General features: G+C 41.3%; 1 protein-coding gene and 1 pseudogene across 3 annotated transcripts; one reads left to right on the top strand and one right to left on the bottom strand.

The window, feature by feature from the left end:
• Positions 1-1078: 1078 nt before the first annotated feature.
• On the top strand, positions 1079-9166 carry PIP (prolactin induced protein). Of its 2 annotated transcripts, XM_009002919.5 has the most exons (4): positions 1079-1211; positions 4654-4765; positions 8502-8616; positions 8945-9166. In XM_009002919.5, the coding sequence occupies exons 1-4, from the start codon at positions 1117-1119 to the stop codon at positions 9067-9069; spliced, it is 447 nt and encodes a 148-aa protein (XP_009001167.1). In that variant the 5' UTR covers positions 1079-1116; the 3' UTR covers positions 9070-9166. The 2 variants fall into 2 exon arrangements, with proteins under 2 accessions (XP_009001167.1, XP_078199719.1); XM_078343593.1 differs by lacking the exon at positions 8945-9166 and having other exon boundaries at positions 8502-8904.
• An 8920-nt stretch (positions 9167-18086) lies between these two features.
• LOC128928450 (transcription initiation factor TFIID subunit 9-like) lies at positions 18087-25771 on the bottom strand (annotated as a pseudogene). Its single transcript, XR_013523764.1, has one exon. The product of XR_013523764.1 is annotated as a transcription initiation factor TFIID subunit 9-like (transcript).
• Positions 25772-25803: the final 32 nt, after the last annotated feature.

The following is a 25803-nucleotide window of genomic DNA, read 5'->3' as shown; positions in this document are numbered from 1 at the left end:
CACTCTTGTCAGAGAGGCTCTTCCTGGGCAGTGGTCTGCCGTGCAGAGGATAGAAACAAATCCCATAGTGTTTCACATCTTAGGTTAAGGAACAGATTCAATTTCATAAGGAGAAACAGCACAATGCCAGTGTCAGCAAAAGCAAGTCTCCCCATCATCCCAAGGAGAGGAATTCTACAGTCTGGGTATCTACTGGACATAATGTGGGCTCCATTCTCACAGAGGGTGTCCTTCCCATTGTGGGTCTTTTGATGTGGCTTATGCTGTGAGACAAGTGTAAGAAAGTGGCCATGTCAAGAAGAAAATGACCCAGCTCTTTGGTGCCAAAAAGTCTGATTTGGGGGTGCCAGCTATTTACAGGAATTGTCTATAATTAAAATATCACCCTGCCTCGGGGACTGTGTGACAACTGGGGATCTTGGGCATCTTTGGTACATTGCCACCACACCTGAAGTTAAGAAGGACTCAACGATAATAAACATCTTTAGGTCACTCAGTGCCTTGAACTCACTTCCCCATCACGTAGAGCAGCTCAGGTATTCTCTAGCTCGTCCACCTGGTGATTGGTAGTGACTGCTAGAGAAGTCCTGATCATCCTAGCCCTCCAAGTAATGCTTTGAATAGCATTGCCTCTTGAGCTCACTATAAGGAGATCAAGCAAAGATGTTCTATGCCTGTGGTCTGAAACCTGCCACCACAGCTGGGTTCTCTGCCATCAGAGACCAGGGGAGCAGTGACTGAAGCTAAGACTACACACAGCACTTCAGATAGGCAAATTAGGAGGGAAAAGAAACTGAATCTGTAAGCTTGGGAAAAACTGGTATATTTTTTGAGGTCCCAGCCATTTTGAGAAACTCTGACACTGAAAAAATAAGGAAGAACAATTTCATTCCTCTCTCAAATGCTGTCATTCTAGCTAAGCGTTGATTTTTTTTTCTTAGAAAAACAAACTTTGGGTCAACAAGGAAAGATCACGAGTGGGGAGGGTGAGTGGGTGATTCACCTCATGGATCTCCCTGGCAGCTCTTGCACTTCCTTGATCAATCTGCATATAAGAAATGTGATGAGCACCTGGGACACCACTTCTCCGAGACACTGCCTTCTGTTTTCTCCAGCATGCGCTTGTTCCAGCTCCTGTTCAGGGCCAGCCCTGCCGCCCTGCTCCTGGTTCTCTGCCTGCAGCTGGGGTCCAACAAAGCTCAGGAAAACACGTGAGCCATACCCTTCTCCTCCCCACAAAAAAAAAAAAAAAAAAAAAAAAGGCTTGCAGGGAGGGCTCCTCTCCCAATCTGGAAATCTACATAACTCTTTCTATTTTTTTTTTTTTTTTTTTTTTTTTTTTTTTTTTTAAGACGGAGTTTCGCTCTTGTCACCCAGGCTGGAGTGCAATGGCGCGATCTCGGCTCACCGCAACCTCCGCCTCCTGGGTTCAGGCAATTCTCCTGCCTCAGCCTCCCGAGTAGTTGGGATTACAGGCACGCACCACCGTGCCCAGCTAATTTTTGTTGTATTTTTAGTAGAGACGGGGTTTCACCATGTTGACAAGGATGGTCTCGATCTCTTGACCTCGTGATCCACCCGCCTCGGCCTCCCAAAATGCTGGGATTACAGGCGTGAGCCACCGTGCCCGGCCCTACATAACTCTGAGAATTTCCTTCAACTTCCCAGAACTCTGGTCCTGGGAGCTCCCATGGACCTCCTGCCAGGTTCCACTTCTGTCCTCTAGGAAGCCCCACTAACTCCTCTCACATTTTTGCTGGGTGTCTCTGCACTGCCGGTGGAAATAAAGCTCCGAGTGTACCTATAGGCTATCATTAGTAATTAGTCTTCATCTAACATGCCCGCGCCGATCCACATCTTTTTCGTAATTTATACCTTTGTTCAGATTGCTGATCAGTAAACTTGACTTTCTCACACCTTGCCTCCTAGAAGAGAAGCATAACAGGTCTGAGTTCCCATGGCAGCTTAGGGCAGCTTTGGCAGGACCTGTCAAAGAATAAGAGGCCCTGGTCACTGCTCTGTGGTCTGAGATTGAGCTAGCCTGGCAGTTTAGACGTTCTTCCTAACCTGATGTCTGAAGATGAATATGAGGACCTCCTGCTCTCACATGTACTGGGACCTGACAGCACAGGTTCAGAAGTCAACTTATTGAGAACACATGTTTGAAGGGAGCAGAAAAATTGGAGCAAGTAAAATAAAGTAGAAAATGGAGTCAGAGGTCTGGGGAAAAGCAGGGATACTCAATCTAGGGAGTTTTCTCTATAGCGGTAGGGTTTATAATGATGGGTTTCTGGGTTGTGATCTTGGAGGTACTATCTATGGCATGGCCAGATATCCTGTCCCAGAGGAAACTGTCAGGGTCCTCTTAGACAAGCTGGTATAATGGAGGCAAGTGTCCCATAAAACCCTGCGTGGGGACAGGTTCAGATCCCGCCCCCCCCCAACCTCTCAGATGAGTCCACTTAGCCCTGAACGGCAGCAAGGTATTCAAATAAGCTATGCTAATTAGTGTTATCAACCATCATGATTTGCCCAGGAATTTTCTGGTGGTAGCATTGAAAGTCCCCCACCATCTCTGTGGCCCATTCCAGAAAAGACTCCAGTCCTGGGTAAACTGAGATGGTTAGTCACTTGAGCTAAGCTGGTCATCCTATCTTATTTATCCAAAACTCATTTACAAATGGGAGAGATTTTGAAGATGCTTAGGTATTTATACCCTTTTTCTGTGCCCTGGGCATTAGAGCAATTGGCACAAAAAATGTAATCTCTCTGAAATCTAAGATGCTTTGCCCCAAGAATATGGGGTTGTGAGACACTGTGGGGTCTTCTGTCCCACACAGTAACAAAGGTCTGTAGCCAGGAGTTTCTAGGAAAGAGAAAGTAACTCTCCTGGCCCAGAACCCAGTCCTCATTGACAGAAGAAGAATATTTGAGTATTTTCTTTGCCTCCATTTCCTTTCCCTTTCAGATTGTGGTGTATGGTCTAAATGTAGAGTGGTATCTAAAGTCCCCAAACATGGCCATATGTCCAAATTTCCTAAGGAGCTAAATAAATACAAATTCCTAAGCCCTACCTAAGAACCAAAGAAGGGGGATCTTCAAAGATGCTCCTACAAATACCTGTAGTGCATGGAGATGTTTGCTGGGTTTCTAAATTTTTTCATTGTTTTATTTTAATTTTACATAGTTATTGGGGTATAGGTGGTATTTGGTTACATGAGTAAGTTCTTTAGCAGTGATTTTGTGAGATTTTGGTGCACCTATCACCTGAGATAAAAGACTACAAATATGATGCAGTGTATATTGCACCATATTTGTAATCTTTTATCCTTCACCCCCTCCCACTCTTCCCCTCAAGTCCCAAAGGCCCTTTGTATCATTCTTATACCTTTGCATCCTCATAGCTTAGCTCCCACATATCAGTGAGAACATATGTTTGGTTTTCCATTACTGAGTTACATCACTTAGAATAATAGCCTCTAATCTCATCCAGGTCACTGCAAATGCTGTTAATTCACTCCTTATTATGGCTGAGTAGCAGTCCATCATATATATATATACATATACATATATATGTATATATGTATATATAAACACTGAGGTGTGTGTGTGTCTATATATATATATTATATATATATATATACACAGACACCATATATATATATATACACACACACACACACACACACACACACACCCCACAGTTTCTTTATCCACTCGTTGATTGATGGGCATTTTGATTGATTCCACAATTTTGCAATTGTGAATTGTGCTGCTATAAACATATATGTGCAAGTATCTTTTCTGAATAATGACTTATTTTCCTCTGGGTAGATACCCCGTAGTAGGATTGCTGGATCAAATGGTAGTTCTGCTTTTAGTTCTTTAAGGAATCTCCACACTATTTTCCACAGTGGCTGTACTAGTTTACATTCCCACCAGCAGTGTAGAAGTGTTCCCTCATCACTGCATCCACACCAACATCTACTGTTTTTTGATTTTTGTGATTATGGCCATTCTTGCAGGAAGAAAGTGGTATCACATTGTGGTTTTGATTTCCATTTCCCTGATCAAGATGTTTGCTGGTTTAATGTGATTCTGTTGCTAGAAAATTTTCTCCTAATAATGACTTGAGCCCTCCTAGTCAGCAGACAATCACCAGAACCTATAGGATGCTATCAGGAAACGACATGTGGTATTGTACATTTTTTCTTTTTAAAAATTCATTTTTGGTCGATGGAAGGGAAGAAGATGCTCGTTGACTGATGGGGATTTAGGTTGGTTCCATGACTTTGCAACTGTGAACTGTGCTGCTATAAACATGCAAGTGCAATTATCTTTTTTGAAAAATGACTTATTTTCCTCTGGATAGATACCCAGTAGTGGGACTGCTGGATCAAATGGTAGTTCTGGTTTTAGTTCTTTAAGGAATCTTAAAGTGTCCTAGTTATGTGACTAAACAAAACTAAATTTGTACGAAGCAATCAACCCAATCAACACACAAAAATTCCAGGGGATTCTGATGCTGAACAATTGATCCAAGCCCCATAATTTCCCTCCCTTTCCCATCCTGTGCCCCTTGCCCTGTTTATAGCTCCCACATTCACTCACAGATTGGTCTCTGATCTTGGTGTCCTGATTCTCTCTTCCTAGAACCAGTCCGAGGATCATGATAATGGATTTTCAGCTTTCCAGGGCAGAAGATGAAAAGCAGGAGGTCACTGCAGACCTTTCAGTTAAAACAGAATTGAAAGAATGCATGGTGGTAAGTAGAGGACTAGGGGCATGACTTCAAAAAATAATTCAACTCTTTGATTACAAATACAACTTAATTAATCTCTCACTTTAATAATGTACAGTATACGTAATAAAACATTGTCATTTATGTTATGCTACTCAAGACTCAGAACAACTGTGGGAGCTTGGGACAGATGACTTCTCATTTTCCAGATGAAGAAATTCTAATAAGAAAGAAAAGAAGAAGGAATAGGAAGTGAGAAAGAGGGAAAAAAGAAAAAAGTCTAAGAGGTAGTGGAGAACCAGTTAGAGTTCTTCCAAGGCCCTGAGCATGTTTACTTTAGGATGGAGGGAGGGGAGTTCTCAGAAGAGAAAGCTGCAAGTCCACACCACAGGTTGAGGTGGGTGGGCAGAAGAGGACATGCAGGATATGATTTCTCCTCTCCAGTAAGCACTGAGCTAGTCTGCTGGCTTCTTGCCTTCTTGTGCTCCTTTGCTCTGGGTCACCAGAAGTTGACTCTTGTTCCAGCCTCTCTGCCCTGACAAGGAGCTCGTACTCATCTCCTTTTCAGCAGTTGTGAGGGAACTCCAATTTCTGAACTAGGTCAGAGGTTTTCCAATGGCAATGTACCTAAAACTCACCCAGGGATCTTGTTAAAATGCAGAGTGACCTTCAGCGGGTCTGGGGAGCGGTTAAAGCTTCTAGGTTTTAACAGATGCCCAAGGTACACCAAGGCTGTGCCCAAAAGACCATATTTTGAGCCACTTGGGACTACAGCATTTTCCTCCTGTCTAGCTGCTGAGGACAAGATTTATGCAGTTATTAATCCACAGTGACTCTTCCTTGGGACACTGATTGTGTGTCCTTCTCCTAGTCAATGATCTCAGGTGTCACAAGCATACGAACTGCCGCCACTACCTTTGTTCTAGGGCCAAGACCCATGTAATCCCTATCTCTCCTACTCTGTCCCCAAACCCTTCCTGAGAAGCCTCCTCTATCAGGCAGCACAAGTATTTCCTTACAGGATAAGATGCCTAATTCAAATGAGACTTAAGGACAATGACTGCATGGAAAACAAAATTGAGAGCATGAAGATTGCTATTCAGTAAACTGCATTCTAGAAACATCTCCACACCTGTAGAGAAAAATTCCTGGTCAATGAGCAAAGAATATCACAGCTGCTTTGTCAAATTTTCTATTTTCAGTCCAAGAATCTGAAGCATGTACATTCATCTGGGGTAGGAGTGAGGCTGAGTCATAATTTTTCAACTTTGTATTTTGTTTATCACAAGCACAGGTGAAAATGAGAATAAGAATATGTACATAATGTGTACATAAAACTTTTGTGAAAATGGTGGTTTCTAGTGGTAGTAGTTAATGGTAGTGGTAGGTATAATAAGATATGTTTGAATCAATAAAATGACATGATATAATTTTGTGCCTTTGTGATTAATAAAAGTATGCTTTTAAGAATCATGCTAGTACACTAAAATAAAGCAATCTTTTTAAAACCTACCTAAGCACAACTAAAAGGATGAGAAATCCTCAGATTAACTGATTTTGCTAACCAGAAAGAATTTATGGGAAAGGAAATTTTGTTAGTTCTAGTCAACAAATTTTTATTTGTGGCTTCAATTTTTGAAAGTATAGCTATTTTTAAATTTTTATTGAAATATATTTATGGAACTATAAAATTTGTACCACCTAATCCTCATTTTCTATCATTTATAATATTTTCTGTGACTGAATTTTTGCAAAAGTGAGGTTTAGGCTCATATTTATTTATTTTAGAATTAGAATAGAATATGCCTACAATCGTGTATTTGAATATAAAGACTGTATAATCCTTTAAAGCTTAAAAAAACTTGTGGCAAACTACAATGCTTAAACATTTTGGTGCCACGGGCCATTTTGTTGATTTCATGAAGTCTATGAAACATTTATCAGAAAATTGCTTCTAAATGTATAAAGGGCATTGGATTACAGGGAGAAACTACCACATTGAGTAACAGTGACAAACTTATTAAAAATAAATTTGTGATGCAGTAACATGTTTATTCGCACATTAGCTAGAAAAGCAATACATTTAAAATATAGAGGAATTAAATTTTATTTTATAAAGATATTATCCGTGTGATGGATGGTGTTGCTTAGCTCAAAAAAGTACATTGAACTGTACTGGTCTTTGGCAACACGTCCCATGTGCCACTCTGGGCATGCAATAGATCCTGATCTTTTGTTATACAAGTGGTGTAAATTCTGATTCATGAAGATATGTTGCTGCGGATGTAATAAAAAAGTAAACAAGGCTGGGCGCAGTGGCTCATGCCTGTAATCCCAGCACTTTGGGAAGCCAAGGCAGGCAGATAACCTGAGGTGAGGCGTTCAAGACCAGCTTGGCCAACGTGGAGAAACCCCATCTCTACTAATACAAAAATTAGCCAGGCGTGGTGGCAGGTGCCTATAATCCCAGCTACCTGGGAGGCTGAGGCAGAAGAATTGCTTGAACCTGGGAGGCAGAGGTTGCAGTGAGCCAAGATTGTGCCATTGCACTCCAGCCTGGCAACAGAGTAAGACTCTGTCTCAAAAAAAAGAAAAAAAGACAAGGCATGGGTAGGCTTCTCTAAAGAAATACCAGGCTTCTCCAAGACATTCTGAGTAAAACTCCAAGGATGAGAACACCTGAATTTACTGTTTGGGGCTGAAAGGCTATTTGGTGCAGAGTTGCCAGGTATTTGAGCAAGTTGCAGGGGATGGGCAGACCAGCACTGGGCCTCATTCAGGACCATAAAGCCAGTCTGATAATTAGCATACATTCAAGGTCGTGTATGTGGGTGATATTTTGGACATCTGAATCTGTAAAATGATATGTACATATGTGTGTTTCTCCTTGTGATAAAATCATACATACTGCTAAGGGCAATGTGGTTCCTTGATGACATTCATTACTGAAGTGATGCTGAATTTCAATTAGAGGTTAGTAAGATAAAGATGCATTTTTTTCCCTCCTGCCTGAGTTCACAGACTCACTGAATGCTATCCACAGATCCCTGTGGGTCCACGGACCCTCAGGATAAAACTGCTGTGATAATGCTAACTGGACAAAATCTTCTGAATCCACTGAAATTTACATATACAATCACCTGGGATCTTGAACTGCAAAGCACTCAAGTTAAAAAGAAATTTACATTCAAGATGCCACTGGCTTATCTAACAGCCAGGCTTGGTAGTTAATTGTTTCCATCTCACAACTGAGGAAAATGAGAGTGAGAGGTCTAATTCTAATCACCAAAGGTTACCAAGTCAGAGAGAAGCACAACTGGGGCTTGGTCACAGCTCTGACAACAAGGCCTGACGTCAGCTCCTACAACTAAGTGGCCAGGCTGCTGTCTCACCAGGTCTCAGAGTAAGTGTGACTGCAGGTTGATTCCTGAAAGCTCTGGCTGGTGACTACGGCAAGCCTGTTCCCCAGATGGACAGCTGCACCGGAGGAGTTCTCCTTGCCCTGTGGATTCATGTGCACCTCTAGTTCCTCCTGAGCCTCTCCATACTGCTAAGGCAGGAGTTTGAGAGTGTGGGGAGGGAAAACCTTCTGACCTAGACTTTGGCTCCTGAAATGATACTACAACAGTAGACTCCTCCTTGCCCTGGTCCCACCTTTACCCCTACTCTTCTCCTTCGGCTTCTTCCTCTCTTATTTTTCCCTCCCTTACCCATTCCCCAGAATAACAGTCAGTTCCTCCTCCCACCTTCTCCTCACCAGGTGAAAGCTTACCTCAATAGCAACGTACATATAGAAAGTGGATTTAATTTTAAGTATACTGCCTGCCTCTGTGAAGAGAATCCAAGACACTTCTTCTGGGACTTTAAGACCAGCTGTAAGTACAGAAGTTATCCAAGGAAGGAGCTACCCAACAGCCACCAGGGAGGAGAAACTATAAACAGAAACAGGGCTGCAGAATTGAGCAGGACCAGGACCTCAGGGCAGAAGGACAGAAGGGAGGGAGGAAAGAGCATGGGGAGAAGAGATGGGAAGGTACCCAGATTCTAACGCAGAGACATTGTGTACACCAAGTTGATATGGGAGACAAATTTGTAAAGGATTTGGGGAAACTGAACCCCAGGGTGCAGAAGCCTGATATGAGTAGAAAAGACAGGACATGGCTGGGGTGTCTGAAAGATGATCTCTGTCCCCATCTTTTTCAGCAAATGCATCAATTGCAGCCGTCGTTGATATTGTTCGGGAATTAGGCATCTGCCCTGATAATGATGCTGTAATCCCCATCAGAGCGAACAGGTTTTATACGGTTAAAACCCTAAGAGCAGCATAATGGAAACCCTGTGTGTCCACCACACCCAGGTGATTTCCCCTAAGAAAACTTGGCTGCAATTTCTGTTGTGGTCTCTGAAATAAACTTAACAAGCTTTTCCGTGTTCTGTTATATATTCTGTCCAAAATCTGCTCCTGAAGAACCCCAGATTACCTGGAATTTCTAAAATATCTGTCTTTCAAAGAACCTTTGCTTAGGAGATTGTATAAGAACCTTTACTATGGGTTCTCACTGCCCACTAGTATGAAGAGGGAGAGAAGGAGGAACTGGAAAGAGAGGAGCCATGCTCACAGAGAGGAAAAGCAGTGGCATAAAGTTCATGGCACAGGAATGGCAGGTCCAGGCCAACACCAGGCCTCCATGCTGCTTGGCTTACTCCATCCCACTGCCCTCCAGCCACTGCTCAGACCCTAGAAGACGGGAGTCCTAGTACATGCCTCAGAGTCAGGGATGGAGTCTGTGGCCCCCTAAATGAGCGGTAGCATTCTATGCTATTCTGTTGCTTATGGTCAATAGATTGTGACACTCAGGGACTTCGGGCTCCTGTGCAGCTCTGCCTGAGGAGCTCAGGTATAATATAGGAGTAAGTGGGCAGAGGGAGCCCTGAGGTGCTTTATCCCAGAGGGCCAGCCCGTAGAAATGGAATATGAGCAAGATCAAGTGCACAAAGTGGGCAGAGGACATTCTGGCAGATAGGACGGCAGGCACCAAGGGCCCAAAGCATGATGTAGTGGCTCGTTCAGGGCAGGTAAGCACTTTGATATTGAGCAGGATCAAGTATACATGGAAGGGTTAGAAGCAGAGCTGGCAAGAGAACAGGAGCAAAATCAGGAGAGGCTGAGTGAATCTGGGCAAGAAAGTGGGACCATATGCTCGAGGCCAATGATCCTAAATGAGAATCAAAATCCAGGGCAGGAAACGCAATCATTGGAAAAGATCATTTTTTTATATTAATTAGGATTGTAACATTGTGAAACAGGAGAGTTACCCGACCCCCCTCGCAGGATATGCGACAGGGGTGTGGCTTGTCTGTTCAGCCGCTCAAACCCCTTAGAGGAGGAGGAGCATGCAGACGGACAGGTGCAGGAGCCCAGGTGGGCGTGTTAACACACAGTGCACTCTTTTAAACTTGCTGTCTATAGACAGCTTAAGTGTTAATCAGCTTAGCGGTCCCTCTGCTGTTTTGCAAAGGCAAAGGGCCAGTGTGACAGCTTTCTGTATCCCGAGTTCTTGTCCAGCATCCTGGAAGAATCAGGTCACACATGAACTTGAAGTATGGTGAATGTGGAGTTGTATTGGGTGGTGGGTTTTCAGGGGAATGGATGCGAGGCAGGCCAGGGGATGGAGTGGGAAGATGATCTTCCCCTGGAGTATGGTCATCCAGTGGCTGATTCTCCAACTGACTGTCCCCAGCCAAACTCCTCCCTACGTTCAGACACTCTTTCCCTTCTCTCCTTCTCTGCTGTGCTATTATGCTGTTCATCTGCTTGTCTCCTTCTGGAGCCGGGGGTTCAGGATTTATATGGGTACCAGATGGGGGCATGGTGGGCCAAAAGGCAACTTTTTGGACGCAAAAACAGGAATGCCTGTTTTCGTTTAGGGCTGCCGGTTTCCAGGCTTGAGGGTTGGGCCTTTGCCAGGGAACCGCCCTCTTCTACCCAGTATATCTGTCTCCTGTCCATATCAATTGATCATGTGCTTAACATGTACCAAAAATGTGAATATTTTTATTTACATGTTTTATCACGTGCCCTATTTAAAACAATAACAGGCATTAAGTAGTCACTCAATAAATATTGATCAAGTACCTACATGTGCCATTACCTGCTTTCAGGGCTTGGTTTTACAGAAGCAAATCAGGAATTTTTTATCCTGTTCTTAAAATGCTTATATTCTTCATGGGAAATAGAAAATAAATGAGTAAATGTTGTTTTTACCTTTATTTATGGGAAAACTAAGATGACAGAAGGTGATTAATTTGCATATAGCCAGCAAGGGGCAGAGCCAAGATTCGAACCACACGGGTAGCCTGACGGGAGAGTCCATGGTCCTAGCTTCTGTACTGCCTGCATATACTCCCTGACAGTTTCCTTTGGGCCCCTGTAAAACCTCTACCACAAAGCATTTCAAAATTGCAAATGTTAGCTCCTGTATGAGTTCTGTGCACATCTGTATCCACCTAGATTTTTTTGTGTTGAGACAGTGTCTCACTCTTTTTTTTTTTTTTTTTGAGATGGAGTTTCGCTCTTTTTACCCAGGCTGGAGTGCAATGGCGCGATCTCCACTCACCGCAACCTCTGCCTCCTGGATTCAGGCAATTCTCCTGCCTCAGCCTCCTGAGTAGCTGGGATTACAGGCACGCGCCACCATGCCCAGCTAATTTTTTGTATTTTTAATAGAGACAGGGTTTCACCATATTGACCAGGATGGTCTCGATCTCTCGACCTCGTGATCCACCCGCCTCGGCCTCCCAAAGTGCTGGGACTACAGGCTTGAGCCACCGTGTCCGGCCAGTGTCTCACTCTTTTACCCAGGATGTAGTGCAGTGGTCTGATAACGGCTCACTGCAGACACAACCTCCTGGGTTCAAGTGATGCTCACACCTCAGCCTCAGAGTAGTTCGGACTACAGGCAAGCACCACCCCACCTGGCTAATTTTTTAAAAAACACTTTTTGTAGACATTGGAAGAGGGTCTCACTATGTTTCCTAAGGTGGTCTCAAACTCCTGTCCTCAAGTGATCCTCCTGCTTTAACCTCCCAAAGTGCTGCAATTACAAGCATGAGCCACCCATGGCCAGCCCAGAATTTTTCATTGCCTAGAGTAGACTGCTCAGTAGAAATATTTATTGAAATATATTTTAAGCTACATGTATAATTTTGATAACCACATTTAAAAAAAGAAAAGAAAAAGGAAACAGGTGAAATTAAGTTAATAATATATTTTATTTAGCTGAATATATCCTAAATTTATTTATAAGATCTTATTAATGTTTTTAAAATTTTTAAGGAAATAGTTTACATTGTTTTATTCTTACGAAGTCTTTGAAATCTGTTGGGTGGTTTATGCTTACAAAACACTTAGTCAGGCTAGCCTTATTTCTGAAACTCAATGGCTATATGTAGCCAGTGGCTACCATATTAGATGGGAAATTTATAGGATGAGTCTATAGGGTCAGTGAGAGAAAGGAATTTAGAGGATGGGTCAACAGGTGCAGCAAACCACCATGGCACATGTGTACCTATGTAACAAACTTGCACATTCTGTATATGTATCCTGTCTTTCTTCAGAAGAAATAAGGAAAAACAAAAATTTAAAATAAATAAATAATAACAATTCAGCCAGGTATGGTGGCACACACCTGAAGTTCTAGCTACTCAGGAAGTGTGGTTAAAAACAAACAAACAACAACAACAACAACAACAACAACAAAAAACAAACAAAAACCACCTTGAGTACTTTGACACTTCCTTGTTCCAAATAAGAGACTACATCATGGTTGCCTGGTCGATATGTTTTCATACTTGTAGAATAACAGGTAAAGCCTTAAAACGCTCACCGAATGTAACAGTTGCCCAATAAATGCTTTGCTTAACTGTGAATTAATTAAGGCTGAGAAATGCATAAGAATGAGTGGAAGGTTAAGTTTTATAAGGTTGATAGTCCTGCTACAAACTGATAACAGCTAGTTTCACCCTGTATTATCATTTGTTTCCTATACCCTCAGCAAGACATTTTCCATTTCAGGTGAAAGTTTACTAAGTGGGTGTGATGGGAAAAATTTAGAAAAAATATCAAGTTTTTCAAAAGTAACTCCTATGATTAAATTTGTATACATTTGTTGGGAGTAACACGAAATGGCATCTTTATATGGAAGGAAGAAGACTGAGGAGTTCAGTATAAACAAAAAACAATGTCAGTGCTGGGTGCAATGGCTTACACCTGTAATCCCAGCACTTTGGGAAGCCAAGGCAGGAGGATCACTTTAGGTAAGGAATTCGAGACCAGCCTGGCCAACACAGTGAAACTCATCTCTAATAAAAATACAAAAACTAGCTGGGCATGGTGGCACACACCTGTAATCCCAGCTACTTGGGCTGAGGCAGGGGAATCACTTAAACCTGGGAGGCAGAGATTGCAGGGAGCCCAGATCACACCACTGCACTCCAGCCTGGGCAACAAGAGTGAAACTCCATCTCAAAAAAAAAAAAAAAAAAAAAAAAAAAAAGTCAAAATACAGAAAAAAAAAAAAAACCTGAAATATAAAAGGGTTACTAGGAGAGAGAAAACCTTAATTTTTATTCATCCAAGAGATAAAAGTGATAAAGATAGAGCAGAGAATATTGAATAAATCAATGATTACTGTAGTGTCATAGGAGAAATAATTAGTGATGACTTTCATTTCTGGGTGAATGGTCAAGGACCAGAGAAACAGATAGATGGAACACTTCTGGAAGGATTTGTAAGAAATTAATTACTGTGGTTATCTGTTAGAATTAAGGCATAGATGATGTCTATTTTTCAAGTTATAGTCTTCTATACATTATTTTGTTATTTGATTTTATATAAAAAAAACAAAGTTAACCCCAAAATGAATCAGAAATTCTAAAACTGAAAAATACAATAATTAAGAACCCAATAAACAGTTTTAATAGTGACTCAGACAAAGCCAAGGAGTGAACTACACAGTTAATCACAAAGAAAAGAAAGATGGATAACACAGAAAATAGAGTTAGAGACATATGGGATAATTGGAAAAGGGATAAAATATTTGCAATAAGCATCTCAGAAGGAGAAGTGACAATGATTGGAAAAGGAGTAATGTTGGAAGATATAATGGCTTAGAATTTTCCAAAACTGACAAAAGACATCAAACCACAAATATAAGGAAGAACTCAAACTTGAACCATGATAAATGCAAAGAAAGTTATGTTTAACAGATCACATCATGTGTACCATTTTATTTTCAAATGGTCAGCAATAAGACTGATAACTGACTTGAAAAACAGAAACAATGTGAGCCAGAAAAAATAGGATAATATCCTCAGAATGCTGAAAAAACAAACTAATCCAGAGTTCATGTCAGTGAAAATACAGACAAAAATGTCTTTAAATATAAATAACCTTCAAGGAAATTCTGTACTTAAAGTATTTATTTACTTTAACTTATACAATATTTGAACTCCTTGGTTTTCACATTTTCCTTCATTCCTTGCATAATTTATGAGAATCTAATTTGCAAGTATTTAAAACTCTTAAATCTTACAGATGTTGTGAATGTATAAAATAGGCCAACTAATTAAAAATCTTATTTGAAAAAATAAAATTGATCACTTACGTATTAGTAAGTTTTATTTAAAGAATATTGAAATATTGCTTTGAAATCAGTTATTTCTGTCTTGGAACAAATTTCTAAAACCAGCTTGAGAGGGCACAACCAAAAGTCTAACTGAAAGAAAAAAAAATCACCTGAGCATATGAGAAGATACTTGACTTCATTCTTAATAAGCACTGTGAAAATCTAGACTATGCTGAAATGTTTTTCACCTACTTGACAAAAGAAACACACACACACACAAAATATAATGCTCTCTGTTGCTGAGATTGTGGAAAAACAGGCATTTCAAACATTTCTCATAAGGTGTGCAAAACTAGCATAACACTGCAAAGACCAACTTGGCAAAACCCATCAAATTTACAAGTCTATTTCTCTTTTGTACAGCAATTCTAATTCTGGGAATTTATCCCACACATAAACCTATGAGCATGCAAAATTATTTATTAAAAAGGTTATTCATTACAGCTTATTCACAATAGTAAAAGTTTAGAAAGAGTCAGTGTCTACCAATAAAAAACTGCTTAAATTAAATCTGGTTCATATATGCAACTGAATAAATACACATGACTTTAAAAAGACTGAAGGCACTCTGATGTATGAAATTGAAAGTTCTTCAATCATAGTGTTAAATAAAACTAGTGAGGCATAGAACATTATATGATAAATTTTGTGATGGAAATTAAAGGACATAATAATTATTTTATAAGTGTACACTGATGTAAAGAAACACTAAGATGATACACAAGAATCTAATAAGAGTGGTTCCCTATAGAGATTATGAAGGGAGATGGGTAAACTGAAACAGAGATTCACCTTTACATTTTAAGGTCTTTTATATAATTTTGATTTTTGAACCGTAAGAATATATTGCACTGGGAAGATGGCACGGTAGGGGCAACTCGGGATTGCAGCTCTCAGTGAAGACGCAGAGGGTGAGTGCAGGCCGCATTTCCAGATGGATATTTGTTGCCCACAGAATGGGGAGGTTCCCAGGTGGAGGAGAGACACAGGATGCCAGCACAGCTGCTTCAGCTGACACAGCTGCTTTGGCTGGTGCAGCCATTTCAGCTGGCACCGCAGCGCAGCGGCACTCCGCACAAAATGCATTGGTCTGGGTGCCCTGTTAAACCGGCAATCTGAGATTTGGGAGGGCAGATTAGCATATCCGTCAAATTGAATGGGACTTGGACAGTGAGCCAGACCAGGAGATTCCCATGAGGCGACATTTGAGCCGGTGAAGTGGATTGCTGCACGGGAAATCACACAGATCCCGGTGCCCTACCAGCAGGCGATTGAAATGCCTGGGAGAGAGTCAACCATTCAACTTAAAAAGAGAAAAAAAAAGGGCTCTGAGGCAGGGAGCCCGGTGGTCAGGCTCAGCAGGTCCCACCCCCATGGGGACAAACAAAACAGCGATTCGAAACACTCGAACACTCAGGGTTGAGAGTTTCACTGTGGGCACGGCTAAACCCAGGACGGTGCAGCTCAGTGGAAGAGGGAAATTCACCATTACCGAGGCATTCTGCCCCTACTGAGGGACACTCCCATTGCTGACACAGCCTGCCATTGCCAAGGCAACCCGCCATAACAGAGAGACTCTGCCAACAGAGCGGAGCCCATGGCAGCAGGGCAGAGCCCACGGCAGCAGGGCGGACCCCACAGCAGCAGGGCAGAGCCTTGGCAGGCAAATAGTCACTAGACTGCCTCCTAGCTGGGCAGGACAGTGCAACAGATACTCATAAAGAAAGCCCTAACTCCCCAAGAAAGAGCATCTGAGGAAAAAATGGGGTTTTATAAGTTCTGCTGCAGCAGACTTAAACGTTCCTGCCTAACAGCTCTGAATAATCAACGGGGCTGACAGCTCAGCACTTGAGCTCCTATAAAGTACAGACTGCCTCCTCAAGCAGCTCTGACTCCTATATATCCAAAGAGTCACCGCAAAAAGGACTGATCAGACTGACATTTGGCAGGCATCATTCTGGGACAAAGATAGCAGAAGAAGAAACTGGTAGCATCCCTCACTGTTCTGCAGCTGCTACAGGTGTACCCCAGATAAGCAGGGCCTGGAGTGGACCTCAGCAGTCATACAGCAGAGGGGCTAGACTGTTAGAAGGAAAACTAAGTAACAGAAATACTTCATCATGAACAATCTGGGCATCCACTCAGAGACCCAATCGAAAAGTCAGCAACTACTCAGACGACAGGTGGATAAACCCACAAAAATGGGAAGAAACCAGAGCAAAAAGGAGGAAAACACCCGAAACCAAAACACCTCGCCTCCTACAAAGGACCAAAACTCCTCACCAGCAAGGGAACAAAGCTGGACGAAGAATGACTGTGATGAAATGACAGAATCAGACTTCAAAAGGTGGGTAATGAGAAATTTTCGTGAGCTAAAAAAACATGTTCTAAATCAATGCAAAAAAAATTAAGAACCTTGAAAAAAGATTCGAGGAAATGATAACAAGAATGGACAACTTAGAGAGGAATATGAATGAATAGAAGGAGCTGAAAAACACAACATGAGAACTTCGCAAAGCATGCAAAAGTTTCAACGGCCAAATTGACCAAGCAGAAGAAAGAATATCAGAAGTCGAAGATCAACTCAATGAAATAAAACAAGAAACCAAGATTAGAGAAAAAAGCTCAAAAAGGAATGAATAAAGTCTTCAAGAAATGTGGGACTATGTGAAGAGACCTAACCTACATTTGATAAGTGTACCAGAATGTGACAAAGAGAATGAATCCAAGCTGGAAATAACCCAAGACAAGAATTAATTAAGATCAGAGCAGAACTGAAGGAGATAGAGACACGAAAAAACCCATTAAAAAAATCAATAAATCCAAGAGCTGGTTTTTTGAAAAGATCAACAAAATAGACAGACCACTAGCCAGACTGATAAAAAAGAAAAGAAAGAAAAACTAGTAAACCTGGAAGAAATGGATAAATTCCTGGACACCAGTGTCCTCCCAAGCCTAAACCAGGAGGAAGCTGAAACTGTGAATAGACTAATAACAAAGTCTGAAGTCGAGGCAGCAATTAAGAGCCTACCACACAAAAAAAAGCCCAGGTCCAGATGGGTTCACAGCCAAATTCTACCAGACACACAAAGAGGAGTTGGTACCATTCCTTCTGAAACTATTCCAAATAATCCGAAAAGAGGGAATCCTTCCCAAATCATTTTATGAGACCAACATCATCCTGATACCAAAATCCGGCAGAGACTCAACAAGAAAAGAAAACTTCAGGCCAATATTCATGATGAACATAGATGCAAAAATCTTCAATAAAATACTGGCAAGCCGACTGCAACAGCACATCAAAAAACTTATCCATCATGATCAAGTAGGATTCATCCTGGTATGCAAGGCTGGTTCAACATACGCAAGTCTATCAACGTAATTCACCACATAAACAGAACCAAAAACAAAAACCACATGATTATCTCAATTGATGCAGAGAAGGACTTTGACAAAGTTCAACAGCCCTTTATGCTAAAAAAAACCCTCAATAAACTCGGTATTGATGGAGCGTATCTCAAAGTAATAAAAGCTATTTACGACAAACCAACAGCCAATATTATACTGAAAGGGCAAAAACTGGAAGCATTCCCTTTGAAATCCGGCACTAGACAAGGATGCCCTCTTTCACCACTCCTATTCAATATAGAACTGGAAGTTCTAGCCAGAGCAATCAGGCAAGAAAAAGAAATAAAGGATATTCAAATAGGAAAGGAGGAAGCCAAATTGCCTCTATTTGCAGATGACATGATAGTATACCTAGAAGACCCCATCGCCTCAGCCCAAGAACTCCTGAAACTGATAAGCAACTTCAGCAAAGTCTCAGGATATAAAATCAATGTGCAAAAATCACAAGTATTCCTATACACCAATAACAGACTTAAAGAGAGCCAAATCAAGAACGAACTACCATTCACAACTGCTACAAAAGAATAAAATAACTAGGAATACAACTTACAAGAAATGTAAGGGACCTCTTCTAGGAAAACTACAAACCACTGCTCAACAAAATAAGAGAGGACACAAACAGATGGAGAAACATTCCATGTTCATGGTTAGGAAGAATCAATAACGTGAAAATGGCTATACTGCCCAAAGTAATTTACAGAATCAACGCTATCCCCATCAAGCTACCATTGACTTTCTTCACAGAACTGGAAAAAAACACCATGAACTTCATATGGAACCAAAAGAGAGCCCACATAGCCAAGTCAATTTTAAGCAAAAAGAACACAGCAGGAGGCATCATACTACCGGACTTCAAACTATACTACAAGGCTACAGTAATCAAAGCAGCATGGTACTGGTACCAAAACAGAAATATAGACCAATGGAACAGAACAGAGGCATCAGAGGCAACACAGCATATCTACAACCATACAATCTTTGATAAACCTGACAAAAACAAGCAATGGGGAAAGGATTCCATTTAATAAATGGTGTTGGGAAAACTGGCTAGCCATATGCAGAAAGCAGAAACTGGACCCCTTCCTGACACCTCACACTAAAATTAACTCCAGATGGATTAAAGACTTAAACATAAGACCTGGCACCATAAAAACCCTAGAAGAAAATCTAGGCAAAACCATTCAGGACATAGGAGTAGGCAAGGACTTCATGACCAAAACATCAAAAGCATTGGCAACAATAGCCAAAATAGACAAATAGGACCTAATAAAACTCCACAGCTTCTTCACGGCAAAAGAAACAGTCACTAGAGTGAATCGGCAACCAACAGAGTGGGAAAAAATTTTTGCAGTCTACCCATCTGACAAAGGGCTGATATCCAGAATTTACAAAGAACTCAAACAGATTTACAGGAAAAAAACAAACAAGCCCATTCAAAAATGGGCAAAGAATAAGAACAGACACTTTACAAAAGAAGACATACATGAGGCCAACAAACATATGAAAAAATGCTCATCATCACTGGTCATTAGAGAGATGTAAATCAAAACTACATTGAGATACCATCTCATGCCAGTTAGAATGGCGATCATTAAATAATCTGGAGACAACAGATTCTGGAGGGGATGTGGAGAAATAGGAACACTTTTACACTGTTGGTGGGAGTGTAAGTTAGCTCAACCATTGTGGAAGATGGTGTGGTGATTCCTCAAGGCCTTAGAAATAGAAATTCCAATTGACCCAGCAATCCCATTACTGGGTATATATATAAATCGTTCTACTATAAGGACACATGCACACGAATGTTTATTGCAGCACTGTTTACAATAGCAAAGACCTGGAAGCAACCCAAATGGCCATCGATGATAGACTTGACTGGGAAAATGTGGCACATATACACCATGGAATATTATGCAGCAATCAAAAATGATGAGTTCATGTCCTTTGTAGGGACATGGATGAATCTGCAGAACATCATTCTCAGCAAACTGACACAAGAACAGAAAATGAAATACCACATATTCTCACTCATAGGCGGGTGATGAAAAATGAGAACACATGGACACAGGGAAGGGAGTACTACACACTAGGATCTATTGGGGGGAATAGGGGAGGGACAGCGGGGAGGGGAGTTGGGGAGGGATAGCCTGGGGAGAAATACCAAATGTGGGTGAAGGGGAGGAAGGCAGCAAAACACACTGCCATGTGTCTACCTATGCAACTATCTTGCATGTTCTGCACATGTACCCCAAAACCTAAAATTCTATTAAAAAAAAAAGAAATACATTTAGAAAACAACTATTTAAGTTTAAAAATAAAAAGAATATATTGCATATTCTTAAAATACTTTGGCCAGGTGCAGTGGCTCACACCTGTAATCCCAGCATTTTGGGAGGCTGAGGCAGGTTTACCACTTGAGGTCAGGAGTTCAAGACCAGTAGACCAGTCTGGCCAACATGGTGAAAATCTGTCTCTACTAAAAATATAAAAATTAGCCTGGCATGATAGTGAGTGCCCATAATCCCAGCTACTCTGGAGGCTGAGGAAGGACAATCAACCTGGGAGGCAGAGGTTGTAATAAGCCAACATTGCGCCACTGCACTCCAGCCCAGGTGACAGAGAAAGACTCCATCTCAAAAATAATAATACTATTTTTGAATATGTAAGCAATGAATGGAAGGAAGGAAAGGAGGAAAGAAGAGGAGAAATTAGTTAAATGAGTTTTGAAAAACATAGGGATGAATAGCAGAGTAATCCAAGTAAGAAAAGACCTGCTGCATAGCACCTGGTATTTGGGAGCCAGTCCTCTAAATCCATGGTAAATCTTGTAGAAAATTCAAAATGAATGGATGGAAGCAGCCCTCCCTGGTCTTTGTATCACCTTAAGGCATCTCAAGGTCCTCGTTAGGTTTAGCACTCTAGTTCTCTTGAAGGACTCTACAGGGGTAAGAGCACAGCATTCTCAACTGTCTCAATTCATCTACTCTTGAATTTCACCTCACCATCTGACATGGTTCTCCCACTTGAATGTTAGCTAGGCATTTCAATGGGTTCTCTGGTCGCTTTAACTTTCTAAGAACTTCTTAAGACCACATCTTCTCCTGCAGATGAGATGATCACAAAGTCCTTCAAAGATGGAGTCTGACATCTGTCCCCACATCTGAATTCCCGCAAGAGGAAGAAGCAGGCTGAGCAGTAACTGAAGCTAGAAAAACAGAGACCTGGGACAACAGGACCTTTCCTAGGAAGCTTCAGGATAGCAGCTCCCACACATATAACTTAAATCCAAGCCCTGCTACAGGGGCCAATACACAGAAAGGTCTTGCTTACTGACAGTATCCTAAGAAATAGATACCGGCTAGGTGCAGTGGCTCTTGCCTGTAATCCCAGAACTTCAGGAGGCCAAGGCAAGTGGATCACATGGTCAGGAGTTTGAGACCAGCCTAGCCAATGTGGTGAAACCCCGTCTCTGCTAAAATACAAAAATTAGCTGGGCATGTTGGCAGAGGTCTGTAGTCCCAGCTACTTGAGAGGCTAATGCAGGAGAATCACTTGAACCTGGGAGGTGGAGGTTGCAGTGAGCCAAGATCGTGCCACTGTACTCCAGCCTGGGTGACAGAGCAAGACTCCAACTCAAAACAAACCAAAAAAAAAAAGGAAAATAGATAGATACCAAATATATCTGGTCTCACCTCTTCTCATCTGATTTTTTCCTATTTCTGTGGCTTGAATTCTCATGAGACATACTCTATACCCTATAGAAAGCTGTAGTTTCTTAAAGAAGACTCATTGTATCTAAAGATGTAAACCAGGTGAGGCTGAGTAGGAACATTAGTGTCAAGTAATTCACTCAACTAGAGTAAATTTTAGAATGAAAGCAACTGGCATTGGTAGAAAGATAAGACAATATGTCATCCAGAGGACAAAAAGATAAGAATATACATTTCATAGATCCTACAGACCTAGAGCAAGAATTGGGAGATAGAAGTGAAAAAGATCCTGCTTACAAAAGGGAAAATGACTGAACTAATTCTTTCCTCACTCCATTCCAATTTAAAATTCCAGCTGAATGTTGACATTTCTCCAAGAAAAAAAAAATCATGGTGGTAATGAGGGAAGTTTCAAGGTCTGATGACTTTGGCTGAGTGGACCTGCCCAAATGCTGCAATGTCCTCTTGCTGTAGTTATTAAGAATGATTTGGGTGCCCGGGTGCACAGTTCTCTGGGCATCAAATTTTTCCATCATGCATGCTCTTCAGATTCTGTTCAAGCCCAGTCTAGCTGCCTTGCTCCTGGTTCTTTGCCTGGAGTAGCTAGGCTGGGAATCAGCAAAGCTCAGGAAGACAAGTAAGCTATCACTTTCTCTTTGCTGCAGAAAATCTTCCTGTAGGACCCATCTCCCAACCCCAAAATCAATATTGTGCCCCCAGAGATTATTTTGCCACTCCAAAGGGGACAATTCTCACTATATATGTCTCTTACTCTCACTCTTTTCCTATTCAGATCCTGTTATGGGGGTTACTACACTCATGTCCTATTACTACTTGTGTTTTAATTCATTTTTCAATCCTGAGTTTATCATTGTCATTCTTTTTTCCTAAAAGAGAAGCATGGGAAGAGGTGTGGGCTTGGTCAATAGCAGTGGGATAAGCTTTGGATATAATGCCTGAGCTGCAAGAGAGGAGCCATGGCCCTGGTCTCTACTGGGTTTACAAGGTTGTGCTGACCACTAACTCATACAATTGGTTTCCTTGGAAACAGTGCTCTCCATCTCATTAACATTTGTGTCATACACTGGGGCTGGGACCTACAAGACCTGAGCTGGTTTCTCTATGCAAAGAAAAGTAGAAACATGCTCCTGGACCCCACCTTTTCCTGGGTTTGTTCCTAAATGTAAGGTCTCCTTCCATAGATGTGACAAAGCAGGTCTCCAGGTCTATAATTATCCTCCAAGAAGGAGGAAAATAAATGCCAGATTCCAGTTCCTTAAGTGGAGAGAAGAACACTGAAAGGGGACTATGTCCCTTCACAAAAGCAAAGTACTAAGATCCAGAAAGAAGCCAGGATCTCCTTAGGAGAAATGGACATGGACATGTAGCAGACAGAATGCAGAGAAAGGAGTATTTAGTAGATGGAAATGGATCCACAGAGATTTTGGTGAAGAAGGGGTTCTTGTCAATCCTGGATGTTTCCCTAAGGAGAAAAGAGGCAAAGAGGATGTGGGGGTGGATATATGGAGTAACATAAAATGCATGTGTGTTGGGTTTAGGTTGACAAAACCTCTACTTAGGTTCCCCTCTACTTAGTGAGTTGAACAAAGTTGAACTGTTGATCATCATTGAAACTTTAATTCATTGGTGTGATATGTTTCTCAGACTCATAGAATTTCTTATCCTTTGACTAGCTTTACCAGCACAAGAAAAGAAACTTTCATGGATTTGGGGATGATTCCATGAGAATAATGGAAAGGAGAGAGAATCTCGGGTTAAAGTAGACCATGCAACCAAATTACTTCCTGCTTCAAACAACATGGTGGAGATTCAACTGAGTATCCATGATGAAGGAAAAGCAGCCCCTCAGTTGGCTCCATGCCCTCATCAGTCCACCAGGAATATGACCTCTTTTCCTCTGGCCTCCATTTCCCTTTCCTATCAGATAGGGGTGTCTTGGCTGGACATACAGAGCCCATGGGCACAAGTCATGCATAGAAGATCCTTACAAGTGACAACTTGAGTTGTGTGTCTCCTCACTCCCTACACGCCACTATTCCCTCTGTCCTCTTGTTTCCATTCTTTCCTCCCAGAACAACCCACCCTGGACTTTCCCTAACTTTGAGTTTCTCCCTCTTTTGCCATATCCAGACAGAACATAATTTTTCTGCACATAACAATGCCTGAACCTATTAAGCCAGAGGAAATATTTTTGCTAACACTCATGGTTACAAAATAACAACAGCTATAAATATGTGGAGGTAAAGGAAGAATTGGAGGTAAGGTCGGTGGGAAAGAGAAGAGAAATACAATAAAGAATGTTCATCATCATCACTGATTATATGTGAAACAGTTTAACATCTTGCCAAATGCTTCACCTACACATGCTTTTGTGTACATTAGCCTTGAACCTCAGAACAACTCTGTTAGGAATGTGCATTTTATCAATTCCATTTTGAAGTTGAAGAAATGGTGTTGTGAAAAAGATGAATGAGTGGAGCCTTTTAACCATAGGCTCAGGACTCTTTAGTTCATTAGGAAGAGAAAAAAAAAAAAGAAATGAGAGGAAAGCAATCCAAATGGGGATGAAAACAAGGATGGACAGAGAAACACAAAAGGAAACCACAATGAGATACCATCTTAAACCAGTCAAAATGGCTACTACCAAAAAGTAAAAAAAAAAAAAAAAAAAGCGCAAATTCTGGTAAAGCTGCAGAGAGAAGGGAATGGTCATACACTTTTCATGGGAATGTAAATTGGTTCAGCCACTTTGAAAAGCTGTTTGAAGATTTCTCAAAAAACTTAAAACTGAGCTACCATTCAATCCAGCAATCCCATGACTGGCTATATACCCAAAGGAAAATAGATCATTATACCAAAAAGATACAGGCACGTGTATGTTCATCACCATGCTATTCACAATGTTAAAGACATGGAATCAACTACGTGCCCATCGATGGCGGACTGGATAAGGAAAATGTGGCACATAGACACTGTGGAATACTGTGTAGCCATAAAAAATAAAATCGGATTCAGGGGAAGATGGCCAAAGGGAAGCTTTCCCGGAGTGCAACTACCACTGAGTGAGACAGAAACAAAGCGATATCTGTGTCTCCGAGCGAGGTACCGGTTTTGTTTTATTTTTTATTTTATTTTATTTTTTTAATAAATGACAACTTTATTTTTCTTACACTTTTAAGGCTGAACCTTCATTTAAATTGAAAAATATGGTAACTGTATTTACTCATTAAATATTATTAAAGTTTTCCAAAACACAACTTGAAAACATCCAGCATGCTTGTTTAATATCAGTACAATAAATTCAATACCAAGTACACGTTACATGCAGCAAGACTAGATTACAAATTATCATAATCATCGTCATCATCATCTTCATGTTTTCTTTTCAATGCATTTGATGATTCATTGGCAGTGTTTTGTGATGACACCATATTAGTGGTAATAAGAATGTTTTTGGACCCAATTAATGATGGATTAATGAGAACATTCTGAACTGCTGAAGTTGCAGGAATTGAAGCTTTTACAGCTGGAGACTGCAATGGGAGTCCCCACTTTAGTTGAAACAGACATGGTCTGTGGGGTTGGTGTGCCTAGTGTGGGAGTACTTGGTCTGCTAGTAACCGAACCAACACTTAACCACGGGACTGTTATTCTTCCTGAAGAAGTTGATGCCTTTTTCTGTAAAGATTTCAGCCTATAGTTTGGAGCTGTTAAGCAATACCTATCACGTGGCAACCTAGGACCTGAATATGGCTTGATTAATGGCAAAGGCATTTGATTTCTTTGCCTTGCAATTAAAAAATCTCTTGGGGGAGGAGAGGTAAAAGACTGGTCAGCATGGCACTGGATTGCCAATAGCACATCATCTGCATCAACAGTAGCTTTCTTAGCATGGCTTGAGTAAATTTTTGCATCATCTAGAATTGTGGTCACATATCGGAAGGCAAACTCCAACATCTGATTTATAACTCTTGGCTCATATTCTGTAATCCCCATATCCTTCAGGATTTGTGCCACCATCTGCATCTTTCGGCATGCTCTTGGGAGAAGCCATCTTGCCAGACTCCATGATATCCGATGATCAGACTTCTCGAGCTTAATCACCCACATTAATGTATTTCAGTTCTGATTTTGATGCAATTTCTTTGCCTAGTGTGGTTTTTCCAACCCCTGGTGTACCAGTGAGCAGGATGTTCAGAAGCAACATGGTCCTTGCTGCGACTGCTCCAATCACCTT

This window comes from Callithrix jacchus, chromosome 11 (genome assembly GCF_049354715.1).
Source record: "Callithrix jacchus isolate 240 chromosome 11, calJac240_pri, whole genome shotgun sequence".
In the NCBI taxonomy this organism is placed as follows: Eukaryota; Metazoa; Chordata; class Mammalia; order Primates; family Cebidae; genus Callithrix; species Callithrix jacchus.
This window is presented reverse-complemented; position numbering and strand designations above follow the sequence as displayed.

Bases quoted from the DNA above. Each gene is read 5' to 3' on its own strand.
- PIP (XM_078343593.1), top strand. From the start codon at position 1,117: ATGCGCTTGTTCCAGCTCCTGTTCAGGGCCAGCCCTGCCGCCCTGCTC. The intron at 1,212-4,653 runs GTGAGCCATACC...CTCTCTTCCTAG, and splicing joins AACAAAGCTCAGGAAAACAC to AACCAGTCCGAGGATCATGA. The intron at 4,766-8,501 runs GTAAGTAGAGGA...TCTCCTCACCAG, and splicing joins AATTGAAAGAATGCATGGTG to GTGAAAGCTTACCTCAATAG.